The 21,659-nt window shown below is 40.1% G+C and overlaps 2 protein-coding genes across 2 annotated transcripts; both read right to left on the bottom strand.

Annotated features, from left to right (window-relative positions):
- Positions 1-2,124: 2,124 nt before the first annotated feature.
- LOC134536199 (uncharacterized) lies at positions 2,125-7,483 on the bottom strand. Its single transcript, XM_063375848.1, has 4 exons — positions 7,135-7,483; positions 5,319-5,543; positions 3,000-3,203; positions 2,125-2,364 (listed from the first exon to the last, which is right to left on the bottom strand). Exons 1-4 carry the CDS (start codon positions 7,387-7,389, stop codon positions 2,203-2,205), a joined length of 846 nt encoding a protein of 281 aa, XP_063231918.1. The 5' UTR covers positions 7,390-7,483; the 3' UTR covers positions 2,125-2,202.
- A 2,262-nt stretch (positions 7,484-9,745) lies between these two features.
- On the bottom strand, positions 9,746-20,450 carry LOC134536198 (DEAD-box helicase Dbp80-like). The gene is made up of 10 exons (XM_063375847.1): positions 20,203-20,450; positions 16,987-17,267; positions 16,634-16,726; positions 16,451-16,553; positions 16,257-16,371; positions 15,675-15,852; positions 14,998-15,235; positions 12,728-12,890; positions 11,545-11,736; positions 9,746-11,117 (listed from the first exon to the last, which is right to left on the bottom strand). The coding sequence occupies exons 1-10, from the start codon at positions 20,263-20,265 to the stop codon at positions 11,053-11,055; spliced, it is 1,491 nt and encodes a 496-aa protein (XP_063231917.1). The 5' UTR covers positions 20,266-20,450; the 3' UTR covers positions 9,746-11,052.
- Between the last annotated feature and the right edge of the window lie 1,209 nt (positions 20,451-21,659).

Raw genomic sequence — 21,659 nt, 5'->3', positions numbered from 1 at the left:
CACCAGAAGTAGCATGATATAAAGTAGAAGTTTTTTTATTAAGTGAAACAAAGAAACATCTATCTTTAAGGTAACTAGTAAACCAGGTTATATAATTATTACAGAGACCGAAGTTAGAAAGTTTAGCTAGTAAAATGGAGTGATTGACAGTATCAAAGGCTTTAGCCAGATCAAAATAACATGCATCAACCTGCCCCCTTGTTGTAACTTTATTGTATATAGGATTAATAAATGAGAGAAGATTAGTAGAAGTTGTCATACTATTTCTAAAGCCATGCTGATTAGGAGCTAATCTGTTGTTTATTGGAAAGTTAATATGTTTAAATATTATTTTTTCAAAGATTTTAGTAAAGCCATTTAATAATGATATAGGCCTATAATTAAATACACTGAGTTTACTACCCTTTTTATGTATGGGAATAACCTTAGCTATTTTCCATTTAGTGGGAAATACTTGTGATTTTAGACTTGTATTAAATAGATGCAACAATAGAGGCATTAGAATAAAAGAGCAGCCTTTAATAATGAAATTTGGTATACCGTCAGGACCAGTAGACATAGTTGGTTTTAATGATTTAATTCCCCATAAGACCTGGCTTTCTGATAAGAATGATACAGGAATTGAATCGTGAATAATATCGGGATCAATGATACGAGGGTGGTTGGTGGATGGTACATATACACTAGCAAAGTACTTAGCAAAGACATTAGAAAGAATACCAGGATCATTACAGATATCACCATTGACATTAAGAGAATGGGATTCACTATAACCATTTTTCATAACATTGACATATCTCCAGAATTTTTTAGGGTTATTCTTAACCTTATTATTGATACTACGATTCCAATTAATTTTATCACGCTTAATAAGATTTTTAACTAGTGGAGTGGTGGTGATGATTTTGTCTTCTTGAAAATGTTGAGCTGTATCGAAAGGATAACCTACAGTTAACAGCCACAACCAAACAGTTCCTAAGTTACCCATAGTAAAAAAAAAAGTTGGGTTAGGTTTATTCAGTGTAATCAATAAAAGTTCTTTATTTTTTGGGGGAGCTAGGGTAGGTTATCGTAACTAAAATGAAAGTTTAATTAGGTTTGATTAGCATCATTTAAAAGACTCTATAATCATAAAATATATAAATCCTTGCAATACTGTGTTTTTTCATAATACCTTCGGAAATGTTCGGACGTGGCTCCTTATCCAGATAGGCATATCCGTACACAGATAGGTATGTGACTCTGTGGTCCAGGGGATGCCTACGATGTGCACATCCATCGTACCGCAACCGAACAAGCACGAATAGGTATTCACCTTTGGCCAAATTCAGGATTTTGTTTTTCTTTAGAACATACCCTCGGAATGATGACAGAAACTACTAGCAATGATAAAATAAAACTGTTTCAGAATTGAGTTAAGACAAAGCTCAATTACACTGAGTGAGAACAAGTTACCTTCGGATCCCAGATTATTGTACCAACTTAAATTAAAACAGTAAAAACAGCCTATTTCCCTTATATCCACCTACAATGATTTTGTGCTCTGAAAGAGAGAAAGTATATCTCACCTTAAAGTTCGCTCTGTTGTGTACAATTCAGCATATCAGATTAGGGCTTACACAGGTTGGTATTCATGGCATTTTTAATCATAATTCGTCTGATAGCCAGGGCCGGTGCAAGGTAAATTGGTGCCCTAGGCGAAAAACCTTAATGCTCCCCCCCCCCATTTCCCCCCCCCCCCCTGCCGGACACCCCAAAAAATAAATTTTCCTTGCCTCAAAATACATCACGTAAGCCTAAGATTTTTTCAACAATCAAATGTAAGCAGGCTTGTGTTTTTTTTTTTTTTTTTTTTGACATTTTTACTTATTACAAATAATAAACAGGTCACCGTGGACTTTAAATAATTACTTATATCAATATAAAAATTCCAAACTGTTACAAAAATCCATTTTCATCTAGTTTCAATAATCGTTAAACATATTGTATCAGCTGCTATGTGTCGTGCTGCGCCGCCCCCAGCTACTTGGCGCCCTGGGCGGTTGCCTAGTTCGCCTGTGTAGACGCGCAGGCCCTGGATATCGCCAATTTTAAAGGGCTATAATGCTATAAATGAAAGCAGGATTGTGTGGCCTAGAGAGGTGGGTTTATTGCGCTACTCCGCGCACGGAGCGAGTGGCCGGATGCCGACTGGAGGCGACCTCAGAGGGTGGCGGGGAGGTCGGCCCCGGTGTCCCCCTGCTGGGGGCTCGTGAAGCGGGCCTGCGCCTCGTCCAGGCTCTTGACGACCCCCTCGGCCGCGGCCTTGAGCTCCTCGTCCGCGCACATCTGCAGGTTCCGGTAGTAGTCCAGCGGGCCCAGCGCCTGCGCACACGGCACACGGCACGTGGCGTGTGCACTCGGGCGACCACGCTCGTTTGGAACAACGCCCTGGTGAGCAGGCCTGTGCCAATTATCTGATTCGTACTTCCAATCAGATTGGAACACAAATATCAACAAACAAAAAGGGGGGTTGTCTGTAAAGTCGGTTTACGGACGATAATTCTACGTGATGACGTCATAAGAAAACATTGATGAAAAATTTCATACTTTTTAATTTTCAAATATTATTTACAGTTTTTGCAAATTTAATTTAAATAATTTGTTTAAATATAACGACGAACAATTGGTTAAAAAGCCCCCCCTTAACCTGTTTGATATTATAGAAGATTTTCCTCGCGCGGTGGTCAGCCGGTACTTGCAACGCTAGGCTCATGCGGAACGTGACGATTTTTCGTGCGTGCAGCCGGCGTTCATCGATTTATGAGACGTTATCAGGTCAGAAAAAAATTCCAAAAGTATTAATATCATAAAGTCAAATTTTTTTTTGCTATTTAAAAGTGTACGTATGTATTTGAATTCAAATACTATGTTATTCATGTTGATATTTGAAAGTTTAAATGTCGGCACAGGCCTGCGGGTGAGTGACGGGCGAGGCAGCGCCCCGGGCGTGAGCGTACCTGGGTGGCCCGCGCGAACGCCCGCTGCTCCGTCAGGCAGTCCAGCAGCCTCTGCAGCAGTCGCAGGGCTGGCTTCCTGATGGGGTTCCAGGTGTCCGTGCGCACGGCGCCCCTGATGGCAGCGAACACGTCCTCCGCCGTGCTGAGCTGGGCCGCGCCTTGCGCGTCCTCGCCCAGGGAGCTCAGGATCTGCATTGCGCTCAGCTGCGCCACAGTCCACGGCAACATACGGTAGAACCCCTTTTATCTGCACTATTCAAGGGGGTGTCTAAAAGTGTTGTAAAATGCGGGATAGTGTAAATTAAAGGAAATATATGGAAAAAAAATTTTTGCTCAGAGAACAATGATATACGACTTTAACTTAGGCCTACCATACTCTGATATACACATAATTATTAAGTGTGTCTGGAGCATATCTAAATAGAATAATTAACATTAAAGTCCTACATTTACATTCTGTATAGAGTATAGGTAAGCATAGGGCCTACATACAGTAAATGTATAGTATGTACTTTCGTATTTTTTTTTTAACTACCAATTCATTGCAACAACAGGCATTTACAGGTTAAGAATATTAATAAAATACAGTACTTTATCAACACACTGGGCTGCATTTCCTTCAATGATCTCACGATTTTTCACAATTATTGTGTTTAAGAGTTGAAGATGGCACACCTAACCTCTCAGCGAGTGAAACACAAGTTTCGTGTCGTATGTAGCTCTGGAGATTTTCACGGTCTGATACACTTTACGTTCAATGCTAGAAGTTGTGTGTTTGTCCAAGTGTACATATTTGTCTGAGGTAATCAGGTTGGTGATTCTGTCATCATAGACTGTTCTGTCTGGTATTACTGTGGCCCGGCTCTTGTCAGCGGGAAGGATGACAATGTCAGAATCAACTTTCTGTGTATTGATGGCTTAGAACTCGTCAGAGGAAATATATGGCTTTAGTGACCTGACTGGGTAATGTTGATTCAAATAGTCCAATATTCAAACAGCCAGCAGTCCAAAAGGAGAAGTTTCGGTGGACTCTACGGACCGCCATTTCATCAGCCAGGTATCATATCTCCTGATGAGCTAAGAGCCATAAAAACACTGAACATTGATTCCAACATCATCGTCCTTCCTGCTGACAAGGGTCGTGCTACAGTCACACTAGAAGGAACAGACCATGTCGAAGAATTCACCAATATCATGCATTTGAGCAAAGAGCCAACTCCCAGCATTGAGTGCAAAGTGTTGAAACATCATCAGAGCCACAACCAGACAAAACCAGGAGCACCCTTACACAAACCAGCAGTAAGCCACCTCACTTTTATGGCGTCCTAAAAATCCACAAACCAGGTCTGCCTTTGCGACCTATTTTTTATTTTTGCATTCTTTAAGGTTTTCAATGACATACAGTGCAAAACTGCATTGGCGTATATCCAATAAAATTGTATTTAATCAAAATTTCTCATTATGTACATGAATCATTTAAAGAACTTAAAGACTATGTCATCGCATATTCATGATTAACTTATTTACCTGCTGAAGAGTTTCCTCTACATATGGGTCACACCTTTAATGTGGGCATAAAAATTTAACATTTAACCATAAGAGTCGCCCTGGAATATAGGTCGCACCATAGGCCTATATCTGTCTTCAGTAGAATACAAGTAAAGTTTGGTTCAAGTGTCAGCTATTGCCAAGTAAGAAACACAGCACTGATGTTGTCCTCTGGTTCTTGGTCTTTTTCCTCTCTACCCCCACTCTATCTAACAAAAGGAAAATCTAGTCCCCACCATCTCCATAACTGGTCTAGTTCAAGCTTGCATGCTTGCATGCGTCACCGTAGTGTATGATTATGCACTAAAAGTCTGTTAAAAAAAATACTTTTACAATATGAGTGATGGCAAACAAGAGCATAGCATTTTCCCTTCAAATAACTATCACTGGAGAATTTACATGATTTTTCCAGGATTTCAAGTGAATTGCCTGACTTTTCATGACCAATTTCAACTGCGTTGATTTTCCCCTGATTTTTAAGAATGTTTGACAACCTGTTCTTTGTTATTCGTTTCGACGATCTTCCAGAACACCATTTCGGTAGCTAGAATTTGACCGGGTGAATAAAACTACAATGACGAAATGATAGAAATGACCGACACAAACGAACATTATACACAGGCCGGCGCCATCTTGAACGCTGCCGACTCAAAACGCAAAAAGAGCACACGTCACACTGAACCACACAAGGGTGCGAGTCGCAAAGCCTGAACACTGGTTGAAAACCTGCAGATTCCAATCTCTTGTGGACGCTACTTCTCCCTGGGGTACCTTCAAGTAGTCCTTGAAGGAGCAGGCCTCGAACTCGTCGTCTCGGAACTGCCTGGACGGGGACAGCAGCAGTTGCACGAGGCGGTCCACCATGTCCTGGCACCGGGGCTGCAGGAGGTACCGCCTGCCCCCTTCGTCCCTGGCCACGTTGGACAGCACGCCCAGCAGCGACATGATGAACCGGCCGTCCTCTTCCGATTTCTTGGTCAGGCCTCGCTTGCCCACCTTCAGCACCACCACGAGGAAGTAGTCGCATGGGGCCGGTGAGATTAGCATCTCGCTACAGATGCCATTTTTAACTGACTATTAAAGTATCCTTAGCAGTGTGCACAATTCAAAAGTATTTGATCTTCATTTATGATGAATTACCAGAAAACCCTCGACGGCCTTTATTTATAAACAAACGCTTAGAGACACCAATTTCCATTTTTCTAACTTCAAAAATGGAGACACCAATTTACATTTTTCTAACTTCAAAAATGACAAACTTCCATACAAACTTTCATCCCTTATTTAACCCCCTTAAAGTCGGTCCACACGCACCGTTTTCAGCAACGATTTACCTGCGCAGGTCACATCGTTGTATACAAGACGTAGCGTGTAGACAGGAAAACTGCGCAGTTTTGTGAACTCCGCGGAGACGGAACACGAAGGAAAACTGTGGCCAAGAGCATTTATGTCCGCGCAGTTTAGTCGACCTGCACAGACTTGTCGTAGCGTGTGGACACTTCCTCCGTCTTCTCCGTACACGGGCTCAGTTCTCCCTCGGTATTTGTGCCGGAACAGTGTAATCTGTTTAACGATGACCGATTCGCGACAGTGTTCACGTGAATTTCTAACAGAGTTCATTGGTCTGTACAAGTCCTTTCTATGTTTGTGGCGGGTCAAATCAAAAGAATATAGCGATAGGGACAAAAAAAGTCAAGCGTATGAAGCACTTGTGCAAAAATACAAAGAGGTTGGCATCGCGGCTAACAGAGATAAAATTACAAAAAAAAAAAAACATTAATTCTTTGAGGTTGGTATACCAGAAAGAATTGGCCAAAGTAAGGAATTCTCACAACTGATAGCTGATAGGATAAAACTTGGCTGCAAACTGTGTTATGTGGACACGGCTAAACTGCAACCTTCTGTTTGCATAGTTTTGCCTGCGCAGTTAAAACTGTGTACAAAACGTTGCGTTGTGGACCGGCCTTTAGAGGATGAATTTTCAAAAATTCCTTTCTTAGTTCTCTCTTATGTTATATTTCCTACACTTGGGACCTAGCTAGATCAACATTTCCTCCAAAAAAAACAGCTATCCTGGATATTTAATTTTAAAGTTAATAGAGATGTTAAAGGGAGAAATAGTTCAGATGTAGGTACACCTGCCATTTCCTAGGATCAGATACAGTGACTTTTCTGGAGGACCGCACGCACTCGCGATCCGGTGTCCGGGACTCTCGGCGTTCAAACAATTGAGATTCAGTTCTGCTGAGCACTCACACAACTACCAACATGCCAGAGAGAAGTGTTATTCCCAGTGCACTGCAGCCATTGGCGTAACCTTGTGTATGGGGGGTGTTAAGAGGCATGGTCCCCCCCCTCCTATTAAAGCGGGGGGTCCAGGGGTCCTCCCCCGGGAAAATTTGGATTTTAAGGTGTAAAATAGTGCTATTTTAGCAGTTTTCGGTACTTAAATTTAAATATTGTAATGGTAAAAATTTTATTAATTTTAATATGAAATTTGTTTGAGTGATGAATAAGAAATTAATTAAATATTTGGTGCTAAGGGGGAGGTTTGAACCCCTAAACCCCCCCCCCCCCCCGGCAGCACCTGCACGATGGTCTCCATGGCCAGCTTCATGAGGCCCTCGAAGGCGGGGTCGGCGATCATGGCCGCCAGCGTGGCCGGGTCCTCCGAGGCCTTGCTCACGTAGCTGCCCAGCACGCTCGCCATGCGGTAGCTGAACTCGGACTGCTTCATGATTTGGCAGTGCAGCACGCGGATCTCGTCCTCCACGCAGCGCAGGGTCTCCAGGCCGCGGCGGTACTCCGCCTCCAGCTGCTGGCACTGCTCGTTCAGGGCCATGGCCTCAGGGGGAACTTCCACTGGGATTTACAAGTGGCGTGGGTCGAAAGAGGGCCGATGCTGTCGCTAGGCCACCGCACGGATACGAAAACCCATTGTTGCTTCCTCCGTCCCCGTGGTTGCGATGTGAGTTGAGGCGGCAACCTATCACGTTCATTGTTCGAAGACATAAATGAATCCATTGTTGCATGACCGGCCAAAGGAAAAAAAAAAGTGTTTTTTGAGCGTTTATAGAGCATTGTTGCTGGAAACATCCGTCAGATTACAGTAAAATTTATTTCTGCGGGGTTTCTGGTGCATTCCCCTCCGCTTTTATTACAGTGTCTTGTCTTCACAGAGCGGTTTAGTGTGACCACCAAAATAATACCACATTCAAGCATATCACTTCTAGCATATTTTAGAGATGTAATTTTGATTAACCCACACAATCAAGCCAGATCTATTATATACAATTTTAGTGTGCTGACTGTTTGAAGAAGATAATTTTTTCTGAGTTGCTGACACACTCTTGTGAATAATTTATTGTTATAATTAGGGGCTGGAAAAATTACCATCTAACTAAAGATGCTGTTTTATTTTTTTGTTAATTTACACTATAGATGCCTTTTTTTCTTCAGGTAACTAGTAGTTAAAAATGTAATTCATTTTTAAAAAAAATACATATATAAAATAACAAATGACTGCTACATTATTTCAACAGTTTTCAATATTGTTGAAGAAAATGTATAATTTTACACTTGAAAAGAAACAAATGTCCCGTAGTTCAATGACCTGACTCATCTTGTATTTTTACTTTGCAGTTTGTTGTTTGATTTAAGTATTTAATTCGCCTGTCACATAAGACTTATCAGCACTTCAGTTAGTACACAAATACTGCCATATTTGCTGCAGATTTTCTCATCCCGCAGACAAATGGAGTATGGTTGACCAATAAGATATAAACAAAATAGGCTGTGCACCCTTGCATTTTGTTTCATCAGCAGAACTACAGGTGCTTTTTATACCCTCCAATTAAACCTGCTAGTTAATGTTTGCTAGCATGTTGCACTGCCAATTGTATAAGTCAAATAAGATTTTAATTAATTTTTTGGTTTTAATCTAGAAAAGTTGGAAAAAAAATTGGTTGTCTGTAAAATCGGTTTACAGACGATAGTTTAACGTGACAACGGTATAACAAAACATTGATGAAATGATTGCATACTTTTATGAATAAAATTGAATAACTTTTATTGAATTATCACTATTTTGTATGGAAACAAAGGAGTGAAATGAAATCTACAATTTAATTGATAAATTTACTTTTATTTGCACTCATTAATTCAAATATGTTTATTACTTTAACGAAGAGATTATTTTAACTATAACTTTTATACATGTTTGCTATTTAACTTCTTGCAATCTGTGTTATTCTGTTAAGGATAGGACGATGATAAGAAAAGTAGGAAACGAATGGGAGTGTTTCAAGTTTAATGTGCCTCGAAAAAGTCAAATCGATGGTTGTTCCAATCAAGTGGAAGAGAGATAGATGCGGCTCAAGTGTACAATGAGCGTAATGGGACATCTTAATTAATGTTAACAGATTTCAAAATTTTTCTTATAGAAAGTTTTATGACACCCATTTGTGGAGCTGAACCAATAAAAGAAAATCTAGTCTTACACTGTGCATTCAGAAAGTGTGAAAGAGACAGCAAAACTCTTCATACCAAGTTTTTCAACTTTTACTGTTTATTGCCTTATTGGGCATTGTAAACTTAACAATTACATGTACCAGGAAAAAAAATTTATAACATAGTTTTACAGAATTTGCACAACTGCCTGTTTTTAAGATATTTAAAAACATACTCGGATCTTCTCGACTTCGATTCAAATTGAAAGAATAATATTCGCACATCCCTATAGGTACATACGCAACACCCAATAAACATAAAAGTCTTAAAATTTGGTACGGAATATCTAGATTACACTTTCCTGCTTTACATGCCTATGAAGAACTTAGGTAAATTAATCAAAAAATTTTAAGTCACTCTTACTTGCACTTGGTAGAAGTTTACTCTTCTGAGCATGTATCATGCAACTGCCCCTTCACTTTAACACAGCCTTAGTAAGATGTCCAAAATTTTGACTCTGCTAGAATTTCCCTTTCGGTGAAATAGGTTTCTGGCTCAGAGAGATTTGGGGGAAAATTTTTTTTGTCTGGTTGCAGAAATATAAGACCAAAGAGAGTAGGCATATCATGCACTGAATTATCCAACATTTATTGGTTGTAAATTATTATTTTAATTTAAGCGTAGGGTAAAAGAAGATACGCTCTGTACACAATAAAGTGAAACATTTGTGCTTAACATTAAGCACTCTGTTTTTTATTATGTTTTTTTTTATTGATTTATGTCTGTTTCTGTTATAATCATCCGTATTCGAGTCTGAGTGTTTCTTATATGTCCATTGTATCAGGAAGGTATTTGTTTACTAGTGTTTTACATCACACTCTGTTACTTTTGAGTGATTCGGTCAATTTCTCCCAACAGAAATCACTGAAACCCAATAAAGTCATTGTGCTTACAACTGGAACCAACATGATCCAATAAAATACACTTAAATCATATCTGTCACATTGGTCTCTGTTGTACATTTTTTGGTTTGGTAAATTTTCAAAACTGCTGAATCAGCACAGGGCCACCAAGATATTTAATTACTTTTCCTACCAGCCTGGCAGACTCTGCCATGGAACAGCAATGTTGTAGATGTGCGCATTCGTTTCGATAACCTTCAAACCTCTAGAATCAGACTGACGTGCTATGCCTGCGATCATTCCACTGCATTTGCTCATTACAGTCTCATTAAAAACATTACAGATTCAAATAACTAATAACTTGCAGATATTTGTGAATGGATATAAAAATATGTGAGCAGAATCATCTACAAATAAATCTGTGAGGGATTTGCGAGCCAAAACTACCTGAAATATTTAACTTGCCTTGAATGTCAATTCCCTCTATATAATGGCATTTTTAAACAAAATTGTGTCTATTTTAGTGTCCAAATTTGGCATATTATAGCATACTAAATATTTAGTATCTGTTCAGCATTCACAGGCAGCAGACAAAACTTTACCTACGGATGGAAAAACCACAAACCAAGGTTTACGTCAGTACAAGGAAAACAGCTCCACTTTAAATCCCTGCAAGTAAACGTCTGTCCTTCGTTATTGTCACTTTAGAAAATTATTTAACACATATATCATTAGTTATAGTTAGAGTGAAATTTCAGTATTGAAAAAAAAATTACATAATATAAATGTTATATACTGTAATGCACTCTATTGTTTATGTAGATCATGAAAACATTACGTGACACTTTAATGTTTGTGACACAGTGCTGTTCTTTCACGTAATTTTATGTAAGCAGACTGCTCGTCTGTGTCTGTGCACTACGGCAACACACCCACACATCTTCAAGTTCATCAGCACGCTGCAACCCCTCCCACACAGCACCAACTATTGCTTGCCAGGCACGCAACTGACCGTACGTTCCAACGCCCGAGCCGAAAGCAAGGTTTAAAAACCACACGCACGTAACGAAAAGATAAAAAAAAAACACGCATGTCTTCTGAAAGGTGCGAAGCACGAGCCAGGGGTGCGCAGTGCTGCCAACCGACGAGGGTCCTCAGTCGCGCCCCAGCTTGCCGATCTCGTCCGCGTCCTGCGCGTCCAGCTCGAAGATCTTCTTGCCTGCAAGCACGCACACACATGCACACACTTGCCACCGTGCGTAAAACACACCGCTGAATCTCTTCCATGATTCGCATCGCCACAATCAGCCTAAAGATCGCCCTGAAACGAGCTGCGTAGGATGGCAAAACATTCCAGCAGTATCTCAACAGTAAGATGACCGTCAGTACAAGATATGTATGCTTGAATGTTAGAAAACACACGGAGAACAAACTTGACGAGACTCTCAACAGCTCACAACTAGTGTGGCCTTGCACACGGTGTGTTCAAACCCTCTTCAGCCGGCCTGTTTGGACGTTCGAGGGAAACTACCAACTAGAAATGGCTTTATTGGCTACTGAATCGGCGAGAACGTTTGTCCGTGAACAGAGAAACCCAACTCGTCATCATAGCGAACGAGGCAACACGTCGAATCACGCGCGCTCACCGAAGTGCTTCTCGATGTCTCGCAGCTGCGCCATGGACTGCGGGCCGTCGATGAGGTTGATGGCGAGGCCGGACTTGCCGAAGCGGCCCGTGCGCCCGATGCGGTGCAGGTAGGTCTCGCAGTCGGCGCGGTGGTGCAGGTCCATGGGCAGGTCGTAGTTCACCACCATGGTCACCAGCTCCACGTCGATCCCTGCACAGCCGCCCCACTGGCCTCACGCCGCGCTGACACCGCTCACCGCCACTCCTCGTTACAAACACATCATCGTGTTTGTAAGTTACTACATGCCTCGCGTTTGAAACATTTATTTCCAATCCAGTCTTGTCAAAATTAATTCCATCACAAAGTACCTAAACTTCCTGATAGAATTTTTCACTGCAAAAATTACACATATTTTTTTTCAAGATGTGACAGGTGTTATCTGCAATGAATACAGCCTATTTTATATTTTCTATTAAAAAAATTAGTCGAAAATAGTATTTTTAATTTGTGCTTGTAGTTGCCAGACCTCACTGTGACCGTGTGGCGGACATAGAGAAATGACAGAAACTCACTGTTTATACATCAATGACCTACCTCCTATATAACACTTTTTCACTTCTTTAGGGATGGAATTTTATAGTTATGTGTAGTCTATGTCACTCTCCGACCCAAAAACTATCTCTATATGCACAAAATCATGTCGATCCGTTGCTCCAATGCTGCGAGAAAAAAGGACAAATGAACAAACAAACTTTCCTTACTGATGTCAAGAATATGGCATGATCCATATTTGAGGGAGACCCTTACCATGAAAATGTTATGTTTGTATGCCAAAAATTATAGTTACGACCCATACGCGGGAGGGGCCCCTCGGCAGGTAAACACAGCACTCTTACAATTAAAATTAAAACTAGTGCAAAAGGAGATGAACCTTTTTAATTAATAAAAAAATTTCACCAACATTTTAAATTGCAATATATTTAGTACTTTTTAGGCAGTGGTTAATGTTGTCACCAGATCGAGTGTGCATGCGACACGACAGGAACGGTCAACCCCGCCACGTTACGTAGGAAAGACGAGGCATCTGCTACATGTGACTGCCTGCCTTCCGTGCCCACTTCTGAGCTGCCACTGGCATGTCCGACTGAAGTCACTTGCTACGTTAGACTCTGAAGTAACAAGCTTGGCACGCGCCACTCACCCCGGGACAGCACGTTGGTGGTGATGAGCACGCGCTCCTTGGCGTCCCGGAAGCGGTCCAGCACGGCTATCCGCTGGTCCACGGTGAGGTCGCCCGTCAGCAGCGCGACCGCATGGCCCTCCTGCGACATCTTCTCCGACAGCCAGGCCGCCGTCTTGCGAGTCTGCCACCCACACCACCCCGTTCCGGTTGGAGCCCTCGCTGCCAGCAACCTTCTCGTCGCTTTTCAATTTGCAAATATAATAAAAATTTTAACTTTAAAACTTCAATGTGGCAGGCATGAACTTTTGTTTATTGGCAGAGATGGAGTAGTCTGTGAATTGTCGAGCTAAGCCGAGTCCATATTAGCAATTATACCTTTGTCGAGTCGATTCCCACCTTTTTTTATTTTTGTTTAGTCAAGTCCTTTAAAATCAAGTCAATCACAAAAGGTAGTAAAATTTTTTTTAGGTGTAGTAAAATAAAGAATACTAGAGTGTATTATGCTACACTACCAGGGGATAAAATAAATAATGCATGCAAAAACTTACTAAATACAGTAGAACCCTGTTATAACGAATCTGAAGGGAGTAGTTTATATGTTCACTATAGAGGGGAAACTTTATAGCTGGGAAAACTTTTATATTGACAATATCTACTCAAAAGCAAAATCTTAACTACACATTGGCCTAAGCCAAGAAAAGAACGAATGGAAATACTCAAAGCAATAGTTTTATGAGCAAATGCAGATATTTTTAATGCACTACACATGTACAAACTTTCTATTAATGGTTCTTCGACATCGGCGTATTTTCCATTTTTCAGGCGTTTAATACTCTGTGACGTATTCACAGCTTGAGAAAGAAGATTGTTCAGCTTGTTTAATATTGTACTTAATGTGGATGTTGCAATTCCCAGTTCCTTTGCTATTAACACGTGCGGGACAGTGGGGTTGGAGTCTATCTTTTCAATAATGTCCAGTTTATCTCGCACAGATAATGCCTTATGTTTTTTACCGCATTTTTCACCCATTTTTATGTACATATTTCTTATTGAAGCACATTTGCAGCTTAATAACACGAAATTCTTTTTACCGTCAAAAGTAAATAAACGAAAAGTAACGAGTTTGGCGCATCAAAGATCACTACGTATCATTTAGTATTGCAGTCGCTAAAGCTGGAACAAAATTTTCTCACTTTCTATGGAAAAATTTAGTCCACAGAGTTCTATCTAGTGGTAGTCTTACAAACCTTACTCGATCAAAATGTCTGAAACGTGAACGATAAAAATGAGACGTAAAAATATTGAATTTGCTGCTATAATGTACATACGTATTTGTGTGGCGGTATTTTATGTTTAATTTTGATAACATATTAAATGTACACGCATTCGCCCATTCTTTAACTATGAAGGGAAAACTATTTTTTATTTTCACCAAACTGATCACCATCTTTGGCTACACGTAGCCTACCGAGGCCACTCGAATACGACTTGTTTATAATATGAACAGTGGACAATCGAGTAGCGTATTGCGGAGAAAAACTTCAATGTGATCCAGAATAGACGTTTTGTGAAAAAACTTGTAATTAAATGAAAATATTTGAGATAAATGTACATTATGTCGGCAAAATTTGTTCGTGGTACACGGGAAAACGTATCAACATTGACAAAAGTTGTGCGCTATATCCAATAAATTAATACATAACCTCACATCATTTTGCCGGGACCGAGACGGAAATTCACAATAAACGGGAATTCATTATAGGCGGGTTCACTATAAACGGGTTCTACTGTAATAGAGAACATATTTTTGTAAAGGTTGAAAGATAAAGACTGGGAAAAAGTGGAACATATTAACAAAATTAATTTCATCAATCATTAAATTGAATAAATGTTTTTTAAAGATCATATAACATTTTACTGTTTGTGTTGTTTTCAATAATTTAATTAATTTTTTAAATGCCATTCAATAGGTGTGTAAAAAAAAGGGGGGGGGGGGGGGGAGGTTGTCTGTAAAGTCGGTTTACGGACGATAATTTTACGTTATAGCATCATATCAAATTTTTTAAATTGCTACTTTCAAAAAGCCCGTCTTAACCTGTTTGGTATTATAGAAGATTTTCTCGCACGTTGTTGGCCGGTTCTTGCATGCACGGCTCAGGCGGAACGTGACAATGAGTCATGCTTTTTCGTACGTGCAGCCGGCGTTCATCGATTTATAAGACGTTATCACGTCAAAAGGTGTACATTAACTATAAAATGATTGGCTCGGTGATACGCGGGTCGCTCACGTGGCAGAAGATGATGGCCTGGCCGATGGTGATGACGCTGTAGATGTTGGAGATGGCGCGGAACTTGTCCTCCTCGCTGCGACACGTCACGTAGAACTGCTTGATGTTGTCCAGGCTCTCCTCCTCCCGCTTCAGCCGGATGATCACCGGCGACGAGACTATCGCCTCCGCAAACTCCATCACGTCGTTCTCGTACGTGGCCGAGAAGAACATCATCTGGCAGTTGCGCGGCAGCATCCTGCGATTAAATGTTAGTTGGTAATTTTTTTGATAAATCCATTGTAAAAGTAATTTTAACTTATTGCCATTGGATGGTTTTATGCCTCATTTGCTTATATCTCATAATTTCTATTAAATGTTTAGCAACCTTTTTAGTGAATGTTTACTACTATCACTCAAATAATTTAAATGTTGAATGTTATGTGAAGCCGCTGACGGACACAGTCCCAACCCAGGGATGGGGACGGAAGTTAGTCGCTGCAAGATTGTTGACTTTCAATACTTTTTAACTTTGCCAGACTATATTTCATTGGATATTGAAGTCATAAATAATATTTAAATTGAAAATATTATGTAAAAATATAAAGTTTTAGGTGCCATCCCTTTACCAAGTTGAACAGCACATGTTTCAAACGAGTCGGCAGCAGTGAAGCAGCTGTGAGGCCCACACAACTCACTTGTGTATCCGGAAGCTCTGGTCCTGGTGGCCCTGGGTTGCAATCATCACGTCCGCCTCGTCCAGCACGAACACCGAGATCTTGCTCAGGTCAAAGAACTTGAACTTGACTCCCCAGTCGAGCACCTTGCCGGGCGTGCCGATGATGATGTGCTCCTTGATGCGGGAGCCGCGCGCCACTGCCGACACACACCCCCACGTGCCGCACTGGTGATGCCAACACACCGCACGCAACAAGACTGAACAAACTGGTTTATTAAAATGTAATAATCCAATATACAAATTAGACTCTAGGCATAACACACTAATTATTTTGATCTCATTCAACATAAATAAAATGTATTACTGCCTGAAAATAATTAAAGCCAAATTGTCAATCAAGTATAAATTTTTTACCCTTCATAAATATGATTTACATTCACACGTCTAGTATATCTATTAAATTCTTCGTTATGTTTTTTATCAATTAATTTTATACAAAACACTTGAATGCCACCATAATTTTCCATTATTCAAAAATGAAACTATAAAATGTTGACGACTGATGAGACCGGGAGAAGCAGGGGGAGAGGACACGACTCACGCTCTTCCCCGCGCACCGCGTATCTGATCTTGATGTCCTTGCAGAACTGGGACATCTTGGCCGCGACCTCGCCCGTCTGGATGGCCAGCTCGTACGTGGGGGACAGGCACAGCGCCTGCAACACAGCGTCCCGTCACGGCCTCGCGGGCGGCAGCGCCGGGCGAGCGGGAAGCTAGACACGACCAGACACTCGCCTGCGGGTACGGCTTGGAGGTGTCGACACGGCTCAGCATGGCGAGCACGAAGGCGGCCGTCTTGCCCGTGCCCGACTGCGACTGTGCGATCATGTTCTGGGGCCTGCAACAAGGGGCGCTCGCATCACTTCGGGGTCTCTGCCCCGACTCCTCCCGCCCTGCCCTTCACCGACGAGCACTCACGGGTCAGCCAGCAAGGTGGGCACTGCCGTCTCCTGGATCTTGGAGGGAGCGTTGAAGCCCATGTTGTACACTCCCTTCAGCAGCTCGGGCTTCCTGCAACACGACGCCTGCCTCTGTCAGTCGCTCGCACACCCCGGGTCGCTAGCACCACAGTTCACAATATATCTGGCCACTGTGTATGGACAGGTTTTAAGAAACCGTTAACGAAAAAGTACACAAAAATCACATTTTGTAACTTGTGAACCATACTTCAGCTTTAATTTCAGTGAAAACATTTTTTTGAACTAAGAAAAGAAGTCACAGTGAAGGTTGTGCATCCAACGGCAGACCCCCCCCTGAGGAACGTGACTCACAGGTGCAGCTCGTCGAAGGACTTGATGGAGTAGAGCGGGGAGCTCGGGTTCTGGCGCTGCACCTCGATGTCGTGGATGCTCTCCACCAGCCCCTTGCGCACTATCTTGCGCAGCAGGGACACCTCTGCAGGTCCGCACGTCTCCTCCTCGTCGTCCTTGGCCCCTGCATCCCCCCCGCCGCCGTTCTCCTGGGCCTCTTCCTCCCGGGACGGTGGGGTCGCAGGCCGCGGGCGCGAGGGCGAGGGCAGGTCCCTGGGCTGCAGCTCCACGCTCGCCAGTTGCTGGAACACGCACGCTCGCACCGCACCACTTCCCACTTCCCACTTCACACTTCCTGCTCCGGAACCTGACTGGCATTTCAAAACTGCAGAAAAAGAGGAACGGGAATAACTATATTCCAGTTATTATTTTAGTATTGAAAAAAATTAAATACTCTGGGCTAAAAAATTAATACTACATTAGAATTATCATTTGTTGCGAGATTTTACAATACCAACTTAGAGACTAGAGAATTTTTTAGATAAAAAAATTGTGAAAAGTTTGTTTGAAGAGAAGTGTTTGGTACTATGATAAAAGAAAAAATGTGTTATGTGCTAAGAGGGTAAAAGATGAAAATAACTGTTAATTTGAGTTTAAAACAATCTAGTTTTTTTGTACTACTAACCTTACTTGATTATCCCGCAAAAGTATTTATTTAATGTTACGCAATACCATTTTAGGGAATTTATAGAGAAAAAAAAATGTCAGAAACTAGAAAATAAAATTACAATATTTTATTTTATTTTTACAGAAAAGCCAACTCTTGTACAGAATAACAATTCATTTCATGATGTACACTTGAATAATTATGTAACTATATCTGTCCTGAATACCTTTATGGATGAGTACTCATGCAAGGCTAAGTTTATTAAACAGGTGAGCATATGCCAAATTTCAGGGGAGAGGGTAGAACTTATTTACCTACTGTTTGCTTTTAAAATCTTTTCTTTTGTTTTCTTAAGGTGAGGCCACAAAGAGAGCTAGTCTAAGTTCGCTACGTAAGCTATGTTCTCTGCGCCAGGTGGCCCCAGACAGATCAGTCTAGTTCGTCATATCGGAGAACCACATGCAGCGAGATTCGAGTGATGATTCAGATGATTATCATTTTCATAGCTCTCTGTGTGGGGCCACAGATTTAGGAATTGGGATGCATGAATATATGTCAGTCTTTTTGAAAACAGGAAGGCAGCAACAACAATCAACCAATCTCTCATCGTAAACAGTCTTGGCTATGCTATTAATGCACAACTTAGAGGCATTTGCATCACTCGCCAATGTACAAGTTTCAAAGTATCCAGACGGAATTTTAAAATGCTGCATTAGGGTTACCAAGAGGAACGTCCACAACGTTTCAAAAAAATTCTGAATTTTATTTTATTAACGGAAAAGCCACTATTTATTTTTAAGTCTTCTGCCTAAAATTAATGTTTTAAATTTGTAACTCTAAGTCTTGAAAGTCGTGGCTTATTGGAAGTGAAAAAAAAATAAACGGTAAATCTGTATTGTACGGATTAGCGCCAAAAAAAATCGTACAAATATGAAATAACTTTCATTATATGCTATCTTACGTCCTCTTTTCAGAACCGCCTGCGGAGATTAAAAATTCCAATTACTTTTGGAGATATCGAATTTTTTAATATTCATTTTTCGGCGATTTTTTAAAAAAAAAAATTAAAAATCCGAAAATACCTTTATTCTGTGCTCTTTTACTTCCTCTTTTCATTAAACCCGGCGGAGATCAGAAATTCCAAATACTTTAGGAGATATGGAATTTTTTAATTTTCGTGATGTGCACTGATGCGTCGTTTGAGCGGGAAGCCTACGATTCACACATCCTTCTGGACATACCCGAATACTCACGTTGGCTAGCCTTCTTTTCTTAAAATTAGCAAGAAGTAATTAAAAATACTTTAAAACACTGTGGATGGTTGGTTATATTAGGTAAGTATAGCTACATTAAAAAAACTGTAAAATCATTTTATGGTTGCTTAGCAAATAACTTTTTAATATGTAGCTATCCAGCGCTAGGAAACCGTTTACATGATTTCACAGTATTTTTAATGTAGCTATCCTAACCAAATCAACCATCCACAATGTTTTGAAGTATTTATAATGTAGCTAACATAACCTAATTGACCATTAGTTTTCATGAGTTGCATATTTATTTACAATAAACAAAAAAAAAACCCGAAGATGCACGATCGGGCGTTGGCCTCTCGTCTGTTGAAAGAAGGCTTGCCAACGTGAGTATTCGGGTATGTCCAGAAGGATGAGTGAATCGTAGGCTTCCCGCGTTTCCACCATTGTTGCTTGTTTACAAGTATGATTTTTTTTTTTTTTTTTTTCGCGACGTAGTTGAACGACTACATCACGTAAAAAGAAAATTACGTGAGTTCCTACTGTTCATCCTTTTTCCCGGTTTGTTAGGTCAGGTCAGCTACATTATAAATACTTTAAAAGTAAACAACCATTAAAATTAATTTTATTATTTTTAATGTCCGTTCAGTTTCAAAGTATTTATACTGTAGCTGACCTGACCTAATCTACCTTTGTCCCGTTTTGTTAGATCAGGTCAGTTACATTATAAATACTTAAAACTATACAAGTAAAATTAATTAATATTATTTTTAATTTCCGTTTATTTTGAAGTATTTATCATGTAACTAACCTTACCTAATGGAAAATTTCTGTTATTTAGGCATTCACGCACACACGGCAAAATATAAAATGGCGTCTGTTGAATGATTACATAGGGCTTGTATTGCAAAATAAGAACGGCGATATCTCCAAAAGTAATTGGAATTTTTTATCTCCGCAGGCGGTTTTGAAAAGAGGACGTAAAAGAGCATATAATGAAAGTTATTTCATATTTGTACGATTTTTTTTGGCGCTAATCCGTACAATACAGATTTACCAAATAAACTCCAATTTTGTATTACTACAAGCCGACATTATTTAAGCGGTATATTAAGGCACTATACACAAATGACTTCTAAGAAATTCAGAAATAACAAATTCAAAGATTGCTGAAGTTATGTTGGATAAAATAATAATAGGCATATTAAACATGTAACTAGAACTAGAACATAAAACGAATTAATAATATTACTGACCTAACCTTACGCACCTCTACAGGCTATTAACATTACTAGAACGTATAGGTTATAATTATTTCACCTGCAGCAATGATTTTTCTTGTTCTTCAGCAGCTAGGCCCCAGTTTACTTTGTTTGCTGACATTGTTTTTCACAATAAAAATAGGCTCTTAAATAATATTATCATAAACACGTTTGACAAATTCGGGACAACATAAACATTACACACAAATTCATGCCATGAGGTTTGTTTGATACGATGTCTCTTTTTGACCTTTTAATTCGCGGAACGCCATTACGCGTTTTACTTGCCTGAAACAGTTTGACAAATGGCCGTTTTACTCGAAGAGGCAAGATACAATCAGGTCACTTAGGTCATGCTCTAGATAAAACTTTTGAGAAAAGGTTGCTAGGTCAAGTCAACTAATGGTTGTTTCGGCGCTATCATTTCATTCTGTGCTGTTTGTAATGTTCAGTGTATTATCATTTTACGACAATAAATTACGTATGTATCATTTTACAAAATATAAAGATCGTTTATTTATATATCATGCTTCTTTTGATAAATAATTTTAGTTAACTTGAATTTATTTAATTACAACAGGTTATATGGAGTATTTTATTATTGATGAACTTACGGTAAAATACATACAACTTAATTTGATTAAGCTCTCATTTGTGGCACAATACAAGGTTTTGCTTAAGAAGTTTCAACTTCAGACAAATCATAATTCGCAAATGTATTTTCCAAGACGTTTGTTTCAAAAATTAGGGAAAAATACTGATAGAGAGAAGATAGAGCATTAACTGTCAAACTTGGTTTTCTCCCCATTTTTTTTCTTTCTGATTTTTACATACAAGTATAGTGAACGATTGTTTTTAATTGTATCAGCTGTTCTAGACTGCCTTTTATTAACGAATGTAGTTAAGATATTTGGAAGAAAATTAGACCCAAATATTACTGGTTGATTTGTGTGTGTGTATTAAAAGTCCAAAACTAATATTTATAATACAAATGTAATGAAGTGAATAGAAAATTGTCTCCAATTTATCCTCCAAAACAAATACAAATAAAACATTTTAAAACAAACGTTCACCATATTGGTACATGTAGTACTCTGAAATACCCCAAAATCCCCTTAATGGCTTCTCCAAATTCTACAAGAATCGGACCTTATGCTTCATCCTAATTTTTGGTCTGCTTTAGAACCAAGTAAAAATAAACTCATATCGTTCTCTTTACCTAGGTATATTATATTCACTGCTCATATTGACGTCGACCCAAGTGTGTCGACCCAGCTCTCACAGTCCGTTATGCCACGCCAATGCCTTCTCCTGCCCTGTGTCGTGTGTGCGCCGAATATTGCAGTGCGGCTAGGATAGGTTTTTTTTTGGCGGGGGGGGGGGGGGTGGTGAGAGAGATTCGCGTGCCAGGAGATCAATGGTAAAAGACGAACTTCCTTGAAAGAATGGACGTTGTATTTACAGCAGGACAAATCTTGTTAATATTTTGTTAACATTATTTTATTGCAATTATTT

The sequence above is a fragment of the Bacillus rossius genome, chromosome 10 (genome assembly GCF_032445375.1).
Source record: "Bacillus rossius redtenbacheri isolate Brsri chromosome 10, Brsri_v3, whole genome shotgun sequence".
In the NCBI taxonomy this organism is placed as follows: domain Eukaryota; kingdom Metazoa; phylum Arthropoda; class Insecta; order Phasmatodea; family Bacillidae; genus Bacillus; species Bacillus rossius.
Note: the sequence above shows the minus strand (reverse complement) of the source record. Positions and strands in the feature narration are given on the sequence as shown.